A 17686-nucleotide genomic window follows, 5' to 3' on the forward strand; every position below is an offset into this window, starting at 1 on the left:
TTGCAGATAAAATCATACCAAAAAAATCATGGACAAAGTCATAAATGCGACAGGCCCTTAGGTTAGAAAGTTTTTTTTTTTTTTTTTTTTTTTTTTTCAGATACACCTTAAGAGTTGTATTTTGTGATTAAGTGGAATATTTCAAAAGCAGTTAGAGACTTAGAAATACTTTTGAAGATTTTTGATGTTGACAGTGCCTTCAACCCAATACAATATGTACTTTAGATCACTAGCATTGCTCCAGATCACTGGAATTTCAGATGACATATAAGCTCCCCAGGCAAAAAATTGACTATTCTTTCTGGTTTTGTTTGTTGAAATTGGATGCAAATGAGTGCATCTTTCTTTCATGTATAAATTTGAAAAGTCTTTGTGTTGATAATTCTTTAAACATTAGTCTCAATGTGTTAACATGTGACTCTTGTGAATGTGATAAAAATTCAGAACAAAATTACTGCATTTAAAGAAAAACGAATACTGTTAAAGTGAAAACTTTGCAGGATTATTGTTTTTCCTTTGCACTGCAAAATATTTCAAGTTTACGCTATGAGGACCCAGAGTGCTAAATAATTCCAGCAATTCTCGTCATTGCTTTACATATCAGTCCTCTACTCTAGTTCATCAAGGACGTCTCTCGTGCATTTGCCGCAATTGAGACAAGTGATAGAGTGTGTAGCACAAACTACTTTCTTACATTGAATCTTCATTTAACAATTGTGTATACTGTAAATAATATTCCTTGTGCTCTGTTTAGAATATTGTTTTTCTGAGCTTTGTGTGCATGAATATAAACAAGTGTACACTTGTGCAATAACTGGTCCTTTTCGCAGACTATCGTACTTCGAGGTAAGATTAAATGCAAATAATTACATCTTTTGTGCACAGTGTGTAGCTGTTTCTGTGTTGCCCCATGACCCCACAAGGCATATTCCTGTCCCCATAATCCTCGCATGAGAATGTCATATGGCAAAATTGTCAAATCGTCAAAGGTCAGTTGCAAAGGATGGAATGGAAGCACAAAAATGGACACCAGAAAGGAAATTCATTTTCTTGCGGAGACAACAAAGAAAATCCAGTGTGAACGTGGTGCATGGCAACATTTGCTAATTCTTGCTGTGTGTGTATGTCATCTCGCTGTGTACCATTAACCTTGTGATACAAACATGAATAGGTCTTCACACATTCCTGGTGTTTGGCATGCTGAAAATGTTTAATTATTAAGTTTACCACATACTTGCAAATAGATGGACCGGTCACCTTGTAATTATGCTGGAAGAGTACTTATCCTCTCCAGAGCTATGTATGTACGGTATGCTAGTTTATGCCATTTTCAGTATGCTCTGTGCATTTTCTATTGCAAAGTCATCTTATTGTGCAGTCTGCAATGTGGATATATGTAAATGTTGTTTATGTTTTTGCATTAAAACTGTAATGCATATTTAAGCGCAATATGAAAAATCTCGATTTTTTTTTTTCCACACGTCTGTGTCAGACTTGTCAGGACACCAACAACACAAGATCAGAGTTGGAGACTCTCACAGTACCACATCAATATCAAGAAACGTCCATGGGACTTACTGTAAAACCAGAAATGTTCGAGGGCATGAAACTTTTGCAAATTTGGCAAGGAGCCAAGATTTGCACAAGTAGAATGCATGCAAAACTTTAAAAATCCCTTTATTAATAGTACATGTAGTATACATGTACTTTAATTGTTTTCATGGTCAGCAACTCCCACAAATTTCATGCCACGAAAAAAGCTGTCTACTCCAATTTGCAAAAGTTTCATGCCATGAATGTTCCTGGTTTTACAGTTCACCAGTAAGTACATGGGGTATAAATTTAGAATATGACAGCTCTGTAAATGGTTTAGATCATTGCTTCTCAATCTTCTTTTACCCGAGGCCCACTGTGGCTCCTACAATTATTTTTTGAGGCCCAGTTACATTGAATATGAATATTTTTTATTTTTCATTTTTGGCCGACATCATTGCCCACTGGTTGAAAAGCAGAGGTTTAGTTGCTATGAAAGTGAAAATACAAGGAAGGATCTCTGAGCAAACAAAACAGAAAAATGTGATGCATGAAAACAGAAAGGCCGAGAATGGAGAAATAGTCACTGGCCAACAACACTCTAGGCATAGGGTGTATGGAAGCAAGTAATACAGTGGACTCGCGTTATAGTGAAGTCCTCAGGACTGGCAGTTTTCTTTCGTTATATCGAAATTTCGTTATAACTGAACAAATAAGCAATAAAAGAACATAGAGCCGATAATTTTACGACCTGGATTTTTATTTCGTGGTAACCGGAATTTCGTTATAACTGTGTTCGTTATAATGGGAGTGCACTGCATGAGACATGTTTTCAGGCACCATCCACAAGGATACTATGTTCTCCTCTTGTTTTCTCTCTTTGTGAACATGGCTCCTTTGTCAAAATTCTGTGTCTTACATTCTTATGTTTGGACCTTGATATGGATGTTGTTGGGGTTTTTTCCCATTCCCATGAGAGTCATTAACCACAACAGTCCATCACAGTAACACTGCTTTTCAAGGCAGATTGAATAAGACAATGACACATTGATGTTTATACAATATCTATTTAATACAGGTACTTTACTCTAAATCTTTTGAGACACATACAAGAGCAAGTAAAATTCTGGTTTAAAAGCAAAATGCAGTAACATAACATATGACATTACATAACATTAACTTTATATTCATGTAGCATGAGTAAAACTTTTAAATGTACCACAATTATAAAAGTAAATGGCAGAGAGAACTTATAATTTACTTGTGTACAAAACTACATATTCAGAGAGGGAATTATATGTCGTGTGATGATCATCCAACCTTCTGTTCCTGAAAATTGATCAATAAAGTGTATTTGAAGTGTAGAAAGCCTTGTATCTAACACTATGCATCTGGCCACTGTCTTCAGGTGGCATAACTTTTAGTTCTACATGTGAACTCAAAGGCACTGAAGAACCTAGATAATATTTGATACACAAATGAGAAATCTTGCGAGCTGTAGGTACAAATGCTTTGTCTAATTTTCCATAGTGTGCACAAGCAAAGTATCGGGAGAATATTGGGCAAGAGTGACCTGCAGTTTTTGCAGTTGTTTGATAAATTTCTTATCCAGAGATGTAATGTAAAATTCTGAATTACAGCATGAGCTATTTATTATGGATAAATGACAAGATAAACCAGTGTAAATTTGCTCATGGAAATCAATTCATTTCAAAAGTACATATCATCACGGTTGTTCATGACAATACAATAGTTCCATGAGAGATGTCAAGGCTGATATTGTAATACCAACACTATTGAATACCTAATATTTTGTAGCAGTGTGACTATTGTGCTGCAGTCCCTATTACAAAGAAAAAAAAAACCAACAAACATATAACAACTCTGAATAATAGACTGTGAAACTCACAGACCTGTCAGACAAGTGGATATAGATTAAAAAAAACACACACTTCTCTATGACAGATCAATCAGTGAGTACAATCAACATCTTTGTCACAATTCATGAGAAGTTGTGTTTTGACACCATATCTATAGTATGAGACTCTCACTACTTGGGCAATGTATATTTCTTCATGCTGGGGGTGGGGGGGGGGGGGGGGGTGGGATTACATGAGAATGATGAAAATGAACCAGTGGGATCAATGTTGATTAGAACTAAAGCTCATATGAGAGATATAGAGCTACATTAGTTCATTTTGCCCACAAGCATTGACCTCAAGAAGTAAGCCCTCTTGTTAATGAGGTTGGTTGAGCCTGGCACTTTGAGAAAGAGCTAGAAAAAAAAAAATCATTTTTTTTTTCTCCCCTAGACACTTCATTGATAAATTTGATACTGATTTTGTGATATGTCATGGATACAAAGAGAGCATATGAATGTTAACATTCAGTCAGAAGTGACATGCAATTTTACTTGCCACAATTCCCATCAAAACATTGATGAGAAAATAGTATTTCTCCAACATCAACTTGCTGGGAACATATTTAATGCCCAAAGATCAAAACGAGTTATTATATTGAAGACACAGTGACTTGCCTGCCACAACAAATTTGTTTATTGCCTGATCCTTGGTGAATGATTTTTGAATACCTGGTACCATATGTAAGAGAGAGAATACTATGACAAATTGAAACAAATGTAGCTGTGTCTGCATCCTGCATCCTAAAATCCTAAATGATTAACCATACATTTTGAAGACACGACATTCACTTCTTCTTCTTCTTCTTCTTCTTCCTCTTCCTCCTCTTTTTCTTCTTCATCTTCTTCTTTTTTTTTTATGGTACTTTCAGTCTTTTTTGCGCCTTGAGCATTTACTCAGAATGGGAAATGGCACCATAAAAATTGTATGTATTATCATTATTATCATGACTATTTTAATAGGCTAGGTGAACTGAGCTGTGCATACATTGAGAGTCACATGCAGACCTAGCAAACATGGCATTGAAGAGAAACACTCCAGAAAAGAGCACAGAAAATAGGGCTGGATCTACATTTAAATGCCTTGGGCTATACACAGACTTACTGCAAATAATTGGCATTACTCTCTCTCTCTCTATCTAAGCTCCACAGACTGATGTCTTTACAACACTGTCTCATTTGGAATATATCTATTAAAAAAAAAAAAAAAAAAAAAAAAAAATGATTTTAAAACTTGTAATAGTTACTGGACTTCATTTGACATGGGAAATGCACATTAAACTCACTTTGATTAATTTCTTGATCTATATACATGTAAATACATATCGCATATCTGTGTGCCTTTCCATGATTACTCAAATTTTGGCCACTCCGTTTTGTCCGGCTGGGGGAAGTTTGTCTATGAGGAGGTTGACACTGCCAGCTTCTTGAGGTGATCCATGAAGACTTGTAAACTAACGTCATCTGTCAGCACAGGGGCACTACCATCCTATATAGTTTTGAAATAAAGACAAAATGGTTTGAGGTTGAAAAAAAGATCATCAAATGGTTCCTCAAACATAATGTAAAAGTGAAAATTTTCACAGTATGCAAATTTTTGTGCATTTCGTGCAACCAGAAGCTAGCGCAAAAAAGTGAACGCATGCAAATATTTTTGCATGAAATATGTTCCAGTAGTTAATGTCCTGATTAAAAACATGCGAACTTCATCTTACCTGGCCAAGTGTGAAAAATCACTCGCGTGAAAATATTCACTTTTACAGTATATAGGCATAAACACATTTCATCAGCAAAGCCTTATGGGTTGAAAAGAAAAAAAAGCTAACTATGACAATACAAGCATGAGGTAATGCTTTATTTTTTGAATACTTTTCTTTTGTCTTTGAGAGAGAATTACAGAAGAAATACACTCAGACAGAAAAAGTACACAAGTCAGTCTGAGTCTTGCCTTTCTTCAGCATCATTTCCCCTCTTTTTCTTTAATAAAAAGGAAAATCAAAATGAGAATGAACTCCTTACCTGACCCCATCCATACATGTTGTTGTGTGTCTGCGATGGATTCACCTTGCTGAGAAGGAACCGAGCCTGCACAGGAAACAAAGAGCAAGGAATTATAACACAAATCTGAAGTATTTTAAAAATCAATCTCCATTTCCACACTCACCATTTGCTGGACTTATAGATTTCATAACTTTCTTAATCTTATCTAATATCAGGCATCACAACCTTTCCAACTGAAAAAAAAAAATAAAAAATTGGCTCAAAAGTAGGAAAGAGAGAGCAGTTCCCATAGGAGTGTGTAGTAAAATTATCAAGAAAAATAGGAAACTCCTATTGACATAAGATGGTCAAAATTCTGATTCTTTCCTCCAAATTCAGAATGGCTTGAAGGTCTGTAATATGAATGAAGCTTTGGATGTTATCTTTATTTGACTTCACTCTTCAACGTAAACACTGACGTAGTTTTCCTATGTAAATAGGGGTCTTGTTACCAAATGGAGATGCTGTTGCATCTTGGACTTTAAACTCAAATCTCGAAAAAATGATACTGTTTTAATGGTTGTAATAATGTTATGTTTATAATGCAAATGATGACAGTGATGATAACACAGATGAAAGCTAGTGACAAAGTCGTGATGAATTAGATTAACAAGATTCTTTCACATTGTTCCTATTGCCCACAAGAAGCAGTTTCTGCTTGTTACATTGACTTTGATATTTTGTGCTTAGCCAAAATGTTAAAGACAACTCACAGCTCAAGACTAACCCGGCACCCAAACTGATTGATCAAACTTCATGGAACTCCAAATGTCTAAATGCAGAGTGTAGCACCTCTAGAATTCAACTATAAATTTGGGGCTTCTAGGAATAAACAAATAGCATTAAAAAAAAAGAAAAAGAAATTAGAAAGTAAAGGAACAATGACTGACCTGACTCTTGCCCTCCTCGCAGACGATGTATCTTGGCATGGGGAAGCGATTCTGGAGGATCTCTTGGCCATCTGCCTCGGGCGCCTCTAGCAGCTGCTTGAAGTTCTCGTGGCCTGCTTGTTCGTGGTAGCCCTGCTTGTACCAGGAGGCAATTGTCTGTTTCAGGGGAGAATGGAGTCACTTAGGAAAATCAATTTGCATTCTCATTTACATTTTCATTCCCTATTCTTTTGCCCCAAAGAGAGAGTAATGTGAAAGACTGAATGTCATTACAATCTAATCAACTTTGGTCAGCAACTGACCAATTATTAATATATTTTCACAAAATGCCGGTACTTATTTGGGCTTTAAAGGATGATTTCAATCACTATATTGTAGTGCAGATTTGTCATAGCTGTAATTAAGACTCGGAGTCACATAAGAAGGCATACCACTGCAAACACACACAAAATAAATACCGGTGTCTTTTACAATCATCTCTTGCATTAGCAACACCACAAGAATATCAGTGTTTACTTCCTTGTATTGTTCTGTGTTTTCCAAACAGTGATGACGTGGATCCCTTTGATAATCGGAAAGTACAGCACCATCATATTTCCCAGCATCTTGTTTATCAATATGCATCCTAAAGAATTCACAGAAGTTCATATTATAGAGAGATCATGGAGATTCTAAAGTTTATACAGAGCACTCCCGTTATAATGAACATGGTTATAACGAACACGGTTATAACGAAATTCCAGTTACAGCGAAGTAAATATTCAGGCCGCAACATTACCTGCTCTTTGTTTTTCACTGTTAATTTTGTAGAGTTATAATGAAATTTCAATATAATGAAAGAAAACTGCCAGTCCCGAGGACTTCGCTATAACGGGAGTCATCTGTAGTTGCCATTCTTTAAAGCCAAACCTCCCCATTTCCTGCCCCGCCTTCTCCACCCATCCCAACTCGATGTCTGTAACAAGCAAGCATTCCACTGCTGCTTTCTCCCACCTTGCCATGATAGATGAGCAGCTGGAAGAACGTGTCCATGAGGAGGATGCGGTCCGGCAGGATGCTGCTGCTGTCTAGGAGGACAGGCTGAGAAGGAAGAAGAGTTCAAATGGTCAGCACATGGTCAGAAACTGGACACCTACTTGTACAATGGTCTATGTATGCTTTGATTGCAATTAGTGTGCTGAAGTGCAATCAGCCTGCAGAACCGGTCAGGGAGGAAAGGGAAAGGGAGAAAGAGACGGAAGAAAAGAGAAAGAGATGAAAGAAAAGGAAAGAGAGAGAGAGAGAGAGAGAGAAAGAGAGGGGGAGAGAGGTAGCAGATAAGACTGGCAGGTGGCTTGAGAATAAGAAAATTATTTGTCTTTTCATGGCCTAATTTGACTAGCTAGGAGCACACCAGTAGCATTGGTTTCACCAGGAAATAATAACCACACCATGTCCACAAATGACCGGAAAGGGAAGTCATACATGGGTCGTTCTTATCGACGATGTCAAGTGATGATAAAAAAAATAGCACGAGCAGCTCTTGACTGCTCTGTCACACAATTTCTGCTCAACACTGTATCTATGGTCGTCTGATCAATTAATGAGTTAAAATATGTAATAGGTTTTATCATGACAGTGCTTGTAACACAAGATTTGCAATTTTATGAAGACATAGTAATATCCTTATAGGTCTATACTACATTCAGGTATTATATTTTAATACTCAAACAATGCCCTGAATGTGGGATTCTACTTGCTAGGACATTCAACTGTTGCCTAATCTTGATTCTGACTTTTAACGTTCTATAAGATGTTAACAGAGCAGAGCAGAGCAATGATGAAGAACATATTTAACATTTCTCACATTCTTAAAATATCTAAACGAATACATGAACATGGCAGCATAAATTCAAAGAGGGAACTAGAAATGTCGCTACCAATACTGAGTATCACAGGGGTATGTAAATTCGGAAAAATAGGATTTGATCAGTCAATATAACACAAAACAAGAAGAAAAAAAAAAGTGATTTCTACAGCTGAGTCTCATCCTTGTGGTCACCACAGACTGAATTTTATCACCACAACAGACCAAAAAGTAATTTCCACGAGTGCAGCGGCCATTATTCATGCAGATTTATAACCGGCAGCAACAAAGGACCATGCAATAACCTTTCAGAGGATCAGTCACAAGTGCCTGTACATCAATTAAGGTGGTGATAAATCATACAACATGGACATCCAGACTAGGCAAGTCCCACAGTTCCCTGAACATCAATTACATGTACAGTATGTTTCCCCTTGTCACAGCAACGTCTACTCTGAAACAAAACTTCCTCAGTTCTATTTTTGGACTCAATGTGATCGCATTGAACACTCTCCATTATTCAGTACTAGAACGTGGTCGGCTGTAAAGCAGAGGCAAGTTCAATTCTAAACATGGTGCAGCATTATCTGAATCATCATTTCATTCTCCAACTGATACGAGACTGTGTCACTTTTTTTGTAGGGCATAATTTCATTTGACTAAGCTCATATCATTCCCTCCTCTCTTGTTCTCAGTTACTATCATATCTACACAGACACATACAATGTATATAGGCAGGCATTTTATTAAAAGTAAACATACAAGGTATCATTCCCATAGATAACACTGAATGAAGTAAGATATTCCAGTTGCGTACATGTGCACGAGAAAGCCAATTCAAAGGACGTGGGTAGGAGTTTTAAGTAAACATGGAGAATACTGCTGAATCATGATTGCTGTAGGTTGTAAAACAGCCACTGACTCTTCCTCTCCTCTTTCCCATCAAGATGGATGGACATCTATCTAATACATTTGTTAATCAAGAGGCAAGAAGTTCTAATTTCACTCTTATATACCACCCAATACTTCTCATGCTAAACTGGTGTTACGAGATTCTCATCTGGCTTTGGAATGATTATTTTTTTCATTCTTTTTTTTTTGTGAGAGAGAGAGAGAATGAAATGGCTACTGCTGCTACTGCTGCTCCTCTTCTTTCTTCTTCATCTCATCTATTTCTGCAGTCCTACTACTTTCCTGCCCCAGCCCCCACCCCTCGTTGGCCCCACCCCACATCACCAAAGCCTCAAAACCCTCCTAATAGCTCAATATTCCATTTGAAATGAAGCACAAAAAAAAAAAAAAAATATTTGAGATACTTCAATCTCCTGCATCACTCTGTTGCTAGCAATTGATGCAGAGCACCTGCCAATAATGAGACAATGAATCGCGCTGAGTAAATAATTGATAGTGTTCTCATCATCCAGTCCTCTGTAAAGTGATTACATTTGTTGAGTGTTGTGGAAGCAGAGCACCTGAACACGGATGCCAATGAGGTTTTGAAGGCTGTATCAATCTGTACCATCTCTACATACCAGAGTCATTCACTGCCCTTGACATTCATGCACTGGCCCTGAAAGTTGTGGGCCCTATTACATACTGATTTGTAGCTATATGAAGCATTATGAAAATGAAATGGGACATTTCTTTTCTGGTGTGGCCTTGCACCCATGGTAGCTTGAGCACAGTTATGTACAAATAGAGAAAATTCAGAGACAGAAAATAGCAGCACTAGCAGCACTTTTGCATTATATTGTATAATGTTCTTTTAGCACCCATAGGCTCTTTCCACAGGAGGCTCATAATTCAAACTACACATCCTAGCATGATACGTTTAGTTACAAAATGATGAAGCAGATCCCAATCACATGATTGATTATATAAACAGCATACATGTGACCAGGCACTTATTTTGCCTAACACGTAATTAGCTTATGACTGGTCATGAGCAAAGTATAATGACCAGTCAGCATTTTCACGTCGTGATGGTGACCGAGCGAGATTTTATTGTTTCAATTATTTGTACAAATGGCTGCTGCTTAATTTCAAATGCATACATTTGAAATATTTTTTATTTAAGAAATGCAAGAGCGATCAAATTGGACTGATTAAATGACAATGAATTCTTACTACTGCCCTTACTGATGTGTATTACTTGTATACTAGTTCACTAGACAAACTTACTAAGACCTGCCTAAGTGCAAAGAACATTTATGCTGCATCTTCACTTCTCAGTATTACATCTAGCTGTACAAGGGGATACACAGTTTAGACTTGAATAATGGCTTCGTAAGCTATGCGGATGTGAAAGGCATCCTGCCTTCATACATGTCTAGGCAAAGAGGATTCATATTTAATTCTATGACTGATGAATAGCAGAACTTGCAGTAATAGAAAGAGTTATTTGAAATGGCAAATTGAATATTAGAGAACACCCCAAACAGAGACTCAGTGCATCATCTAATCCTCTTCAAGGCTACAGACGTCACATGAAGATGTGCAAGATAATCCTTTATCTACTCATGGCTGCTCTGCAACAATTTGCAGAAACACATGAGGACTACAATGCAACTTATCATCATTCAAAACTCACAGTATTCATGCCCTTTAGTTCATAAAATGATCACAATAAATGGGATCCTGTAAATATGGAGAGACATGCTGTGTAGAAGTGCATTTTGAGTGAAAATCTACTACATGTCCATATAGACTTAAAATGAAAAGACTAAAATCAAACAAATAGTACTCTGGCGATTTCATTTAATTTAGACTTCAAATGATGAAGTTATCAAAAATACTTTCACTTGTTTTCATGAGGAAATAATATTAGTTGCACCTATGTGCCAATTAGTGACTTTGACACCTCAAAACTCAAATGAGTCTGTGCAAAAAAGAAAGAAAGAAAGATATAATCATTAAATAAATGTTTTGATGAAGAATCAAACAGCTACAATATTCTTTGCCAAAAGTCATCAATGCTAAGTGATCAATGCTAAGTCATTACAACCCTACAATCAATTGATGTGAAGGACATAGTTATATGCTATAATTAAGGTTCATTCTTTAAAAAAAAAAAGTTATTTGATAACGATTTGTATGGGGTCAATTGGAAACTAGTGAGTGATAATTCCATACATCTAATTTGCAAGTACAATTCTGATTATTGAACCTCAATGCTTCATGAAATCAGTAAAACTTTACAACCCACTTGTTTTCTCGTCATATATCAAATGAAATAAAACTTCTACCACCGTTTGACTCTTATATATTTATTTAGTGTTTTTTTTTTTTTTTGCATTTAAGAATATGTTTGAAAGAAAACTAAACTAATGTAAACAATATGTTTACATGAAAACAAACAAAATACCAAACAAATCTCTTTTTGATTTTGCTTACTTGTTATATATTACACATTGCAGATTTATAGATTCTTAAAAAAAAAATATCAAACCCCCCAAATAAATTATGCATCTATTTTTGATTTATCACTAGTATCATAGGACATGAAATTCATAGAAATTTCCACAACACAAAAATGTTCCCCATTCTTAGTAACAAACACAATACTGATGACACAAGGCATGTATTTTTCTTTATTTTTTTTTTTTTATTACCGGTATTAATAATTGTCACTGAAAAGCCTCAATGCCCAGCTGCCCTAAACCATAGAAGGGAAATAAATTCCTCGCAAGAACATAACAATACGATCTGCAACTGGCTCATATTGTCTACATGCACCACTGAAACAACTGGGAAAAATATTTTGGTTCTTGGAATTGCATCCATGCTTCACAAATTAAAGAGATCAGTAAAAATCATGTTTGTGTGGAAAATTTTACACTTTAGAATGATGTGGTAAGTTCCACAAAAGTTAGAAATGTGATTGTTTGTTTTTCTCTCCCTCCAAATCAATCATTGTCAGTTGTGTTTAGAAGAAGATGGATTTCCCTCTATTACCTGACACTCTGGCCAGAAATATACTTTTCATCTTCAATCCCGGATAATTGCATTTTCCTTGTCAGACTGCAAAAGAGTGAAGGTTGTTCCAGCACTAAATTGTAGAACCTTGCAACCATATACGATAGATTTTGCCAGGGCCAGCTTATAGATCACCACAATTGTGCAGTCTACGTTCAAAAGAAAAAAGTGGGTATAGCTGATGGAAAAGCAATAATCAATATGTGGATACTTTTTAAAGCAGTTTCCACATCGACAGTTATATTGTGCTTGGTAACTTTCCTCACAAAATTTTAGCATTTCATGTGAATCACCTTTGAAATCTTATCAAAGGCACTCAAGAGAGTTAGGACCCGGTTCATGGTTTATAGCATTACCCCTGACTACTTTTGCCTATTGAATTATGAACAGAATATGATCTATGAATAGGTATTCACAGTGAAATACCTGATCTGTTTCCTTAATGGCCCGTATCTTACATTATGTCAAAAGAACCTCAGGCAAAAATGTATCATCTTTTGTGATGACCTAAATGGATCACTAGAAAGTAGCCAGACAAAAAGATATTTTGTGAAATACCTCTTTAAGGGCCAATTCATAGTGTGAAAGTAACTTGCAATCGCATGAAAGCACAGGAAATTCTGCCACCAATAAACACATGACATTTCAATTCTTGCAGATTTGACATTGTGAGAAACTTTGACTTTTTCCTAGAAGCATTTTCAACTGATCTAGGTCTGTCTGCCGATATCTGACACTGAGGACCATGTAATGTAATAGAAGGCACCATATGTGACGGTATCATGCATGTGAGACACCTCAGCAGATGATTTCCCACATGTGATTTACCCACCCACCATTTTGTAAAACTGGATAGATTACATTTGAGTGCTACATCCTACTGCCATTTTTCCACTAATACCTTCCATTCTTTCATGCCATAATACTAATATCCTGTACTAGACTCTAATACAAGAGCTAAACTAGAAATGTCGCTATGGCGACTGATGCCTCCGCCATAATGCATGATTCTCCCAATAGGTGTATGGTACAATGTCTTCACAATGTGTTATGACAGCTTCACAAAACTGACAAAATATTGAAATGACAGGTTTGTCAGAAATATCTTGAGTTCACTTTCCTTGAACTAGGTTTATAATTGTCTAAGACTGCAGGTACCTGTATTTGGGGAATTGAGAACTTTTACTTGACTTCTGACCTACCCTTTTATAAGTTTATGCATTGAGTAATTTTTAAGGTATGAAGAAAGAGTGTAATTACAGTATAAAATATATATACATTTGCATTTAAACCTGACCTTTGACCCTTAACCTTTGACCTTCTGGCTGGAAATTTCTCAGAGAATCTCCATTAAGCAATACATGTATATATCAAGTTTTAGTTTTAAAAATAATAATGTAAGCATTGCATATACTAGTATATGAGGGAAATAGTAAAATTTTGAGGAGTTGACCTTGACCTTTGACCCCCTGACTAGTGACCCATGACCCCTACATTACCTAGAAAATCCCTGCCAGTCAGTACATGTGTATGTACCAAGTTCCATGAAGATACATTGAACCATTTGCGAGAAAAGTGAAATTGTAACATATTCACCTAACCTTTGACCTTTTGACCTTTGACCTTATGACATGAAACTCTCTCTGGAGAATCTTTATGCAGTAGTAGATGTCTACAATAAGTTTCAAGATAATACCTTCGGGCATTGCATGGATATGGGGGAAATAGCAACGTTTTTAGCATTTGACCTTGACCTTATGACCTTTGACCTCTTGCCAATGTCACTAAAATCTACTCAACTAATTGCCCCATCATACATCATCCTTGGACCAAGTTTGGTGAAAGCTGCTTCATCCAGTTTAGAGTTATCACGTAAACAGATAAATTTTAGGATTTGACCTTGATCTTTGACCTTTGACCTCCGTCCAATTTCACTCAAAACCTAATCAAGTAATTGTCCCATCATACATCATCCTCAGACAAATTTTGGTGAAATTTGCTGAATTCAGTCTTGAGTTATCGCGTAAACAGATACAATTTAATGATTTGACCTTGACCTTTGACCTTTGACCTTTGGCCGATTTCACCCAAAATCTAATCAATTAATTGCCCCATCATACTTTATACTTGGACAAAGTTTGGTAAAATTCCAGTCAATATTACTCAAGTTATCGCGTAAACGAATGCGGACGGACGTACGTACGGACGTACGGACGGACGGACGGACGGACAACCCGAAAACATAATGCCTCCGGCACCACTTCGTGGCGGAGGCATAAAAACTGCATGATTACACCATAAATTTTCATGACTTTAGAGCAATGCTACCAAGTGCGTAATAATGCTGCATGTACCAATTTTGTTGTTGTTAAATGGTTCAAGGTTTGTATTACTAAATATCGTCGGCCTTATGCCAAAAGGCCCTTAACACATAGATTTTGTACACTGTTAAGGGCCTTTTAGCATAAGGCCAACGATATAGAGAGTTAGATGAACACTAAGGGATAAAGCATTCAATGTATAAATTTAAATGTTCAAATATTTCTCATGTCTGTCATTACACAGGCCTGTCATATTTTAGGGACAGAAGAATTTTACTACCCTTGAAAGAGCACATTTCATCCATAATTGATTCATGGAATATGTTCCCAGCTCACGCAATATGTTCTAATATCTGCCCTCAGGGCAAACCAATATCATTTGAATATTAATGCCAAGGACAACAATGACCAATGACAGATATTTGAAATAAAGACCCAGTGCTCCAATAGACAAAAGAAAGAATGTGAAAAAAAGAACAAAGCAGGAGAGAGCAAAAACAGGTCCTCCACTGGATATATGTGGGATGTTATAGAATAGGTCTTGCAATGTGTATACAGAGACTAAGATTGGGTGTGAGGGTCCTACCTCAGTGCCATTGAAGCTGTAGGAGTAGAGGATGGGCTGGATCATGACAAGGCTCTGGGTGAGGTCTTCACGCATCAGCATGTGGCGGTAAAACGACGTCTCATCGGGGCTGTTGTTGAACACCTGCAGGAACTGGGACCTCCTCAGGTGGAACATGAACTGCAAGATGCAAATTAGAAATCACCAAAGGTAAGCAGGCAGCTCACGTACATACCTACAGCACATACTCACTTTCATGATGAAGTCGCATGGTACTATAATCTATCCCTGGCCTTATATCATCATCGTATCAGTTTTTATCCGGGACTGTCACTATAATGGGGGTGGCCGAAATTACCCTACAGCTCTCACAGCAATAGCTCTCACACATTCTTGCCACCTCTCACATATCCTCCTTTCTTAAGCAAACCCTCCCGTGCTCTTCCTCCACATGTCTCTTTCACATTTTCTTTGGTCGTCCTCACTTCCATGGCTCATTCACTTGAAACTCTAGCACTTTCCTCAGGACATCATCCTCATCCTTCCTTGACACATGCCCATACCACCGCACTCCATTTGCCTTTGCCAGCAGTTTAAAATGACTCCTTCTTACCCAAGCATCTCCACGCATCATTCATCACAATTTCCTGGCCTTTACTTCAGATATATTTGGAAATGTAATTATTTTTATGTAATCGAGAACAACAAGCTGGTTGATGTGAAGAAAAATAATCAACCACTACTCCGATGAGACATAATAACTAGTTGTGTGACAATCAAGTGCTGACTCAAATAAAGTACTGAATGGTTCAGATTTATCTATCATGCATAAAATAATTTACTTAGTGACATCTCCTGATATATCAGTACAATGGACATCAGCTATCAATATCATGATTATTCACCATTAGCAATGTGTTGATCATTCTTTCAAGTTTAAATCCCTAATTTTATCACTGCCTCACAAAATTTTCGCCAGAAAAACAAAGGATTCATGTGCATTTCTCATTTGCATTTCATCATAAATATCATAGGATATTAATGGCTATAAAAATGAGTACTTCTACATTCCCTTTGACCTTTACATGTTTAACGCTGCACATGTTTTTGGATTCATGGTCCCTTTACCTGATGATTTACCAACATAACATTTAATATTCATGTCATTCTTCATAGAGGAAATCTTATCAGCTGCACCATAATCTCACATTGCATACAGATGTGCGCATTAAGAGGAGGACGAACTTGCAATAATGATGGTACCTGGTGAATGAGTGGACAGCGACAGACATCGTTATTGAATATCTGATTCAGGTAGGGTAATCAGAGAAGCATTTTCTGCATGATCAAATTGTTTCTCATGTTACCGAGACACGAGGGAAGAATCCTGGAGTATTTGTCATTAGACTCTCCGTGCTCACATTACAATGCTATCCTCCAAAGAGGTGTCTAAGAGAGGGACTAATTGTAAATCGAATTAAAGTGCGACCTTCAGAGAGGGGAGACGGTACAACAACCTTTTGGGCAGAATGCACTGTTTGCGTTTGTCTTCACAACATTTACTGCTGCAGGTGAAATCCATGAAGCAGGTATATGTAAAAAGCTGCTGCATTAATTGATTTTGTATTCTGTTGTTGTTGTTGTGGGTTTTTTTTTGAGGAAGGGATGGAGGCTTACTGTCATACAGCATTCACCTTATTTAAAAAGAAACAAACATAATCTAGCATAAACTTACCCTTGATTTTCACCTGGAAAAAAAAATAATTATCACTGCCTCATCTCTAGCATAAAACACCAATATCTTTTTGACCAGACTTCATGTACGAGAATTAACTATTTTTTTTTCTATCAGTACAACTGCTATTCAAATATAACACAATAATGACACAAAAATACCCACACCATTACCTCTACACCTTTACCCAATATGCATCACCCAAAACATCAGTACTGTCCTGTATCTGAAACAATCAATGCCACAAGCCACTATCATCCCCATTGTCCTCACAAGCCACTACCACAACTGCAATGATTATCACTACCCCCATCACCACCACTCTTGTTTCACACTGCTACTGCACCTGTGGGTAGAGTGAGAATTCTTGAGCCAGGCGGAAAGACTCTGGGTTGTCCTTGTGGTACTCCCCAAACTTCTGGCACAGCCTGATCAGCATGCGGTCCAGCCAGCGCAGGACGTCGGCGCCTTCCTCGTTGGAGGCTCTGAAGACGGCCAGCCGGGCCATGAGCACCGCCGCGGCCTCCTGGTCAAAGCCAGCTGCTATGTGCTGGATCTGAGTGGATGCATCAGCCCAACTACAAAAACACAAACAAACAAATTACAAAATGACACCATTCTCAAATGGACTGCATCTTTGCACAATAGCTGGCATGACTTTACTTTCTGCCTCAGTTATTGTGACCACAACTTCTATAGGGATGATTCACGCTTAAATTTCCTAGATTATGTGTATTCCAAGTTACTGTAAAATAAGGTATTTTTGCGGCATGAAATTTTTGTGACTTGGAGCCAATGGCCTTTTCGCAGCATGAAATTTTCGCGAGTTGCCTCTAACATTCCATGCACATAGTGTAGACAAG

The 17686-nt window shown here is 37.2% G+C and overlaps 1 protein-coding gene across 1 annotated transcript in view; it reads right to left on the minus strand.

Moving 5' to 3' along the window:
- Nucleotides 1–2290: 2290 nt before the first annotated feature.
- The window catches only part of LOC140233978 (protein transport protein Sec23A-like), an 87334-nt gene continuing 71938 nt past the window's right edge, over nt 2291–17686 (minus strand). Inside the window, exons 14-19 of the mRNA XM_072314068.1 lie at nt 17170–17401; nt 15110–15268; nt 7375–7461; nt 6382–6537; nt 5471–5536; nt 2291–4940 (exon numbers count right to left, since the gene is read on the minus strand). Of these exons, the coding sequence (XP_072170169.1) occupies nt 4851–4940; nt 5471–5536; nt 6382–6537; nt 7375–7461; nt 15110–15268; nt 17170–17401 (790 nt within the window). The 3' untranslated portion in view covers nt 2291–4850. The remainder of the gene's footprint in view (nt 4941–5470; nt 5537–6381; nt 6538–7374; nt 7462–15109; nt 15269–17169; nt 17402–17686) is intronic.

The sequence above is a fragment of the Diadema setosum genome, chromosome 1, assembly GCF_964275005.1.
Source record: "Diadema setosum chromosome 1, eeDiaSeto1, whole genome shotgun sequence".
Lineage (NCBI taxonomy): Eukaryota > Metazoa > Echinodermata > Echinoidea > Diadematoida > Diadematidae > Diadema > Diadema setosum.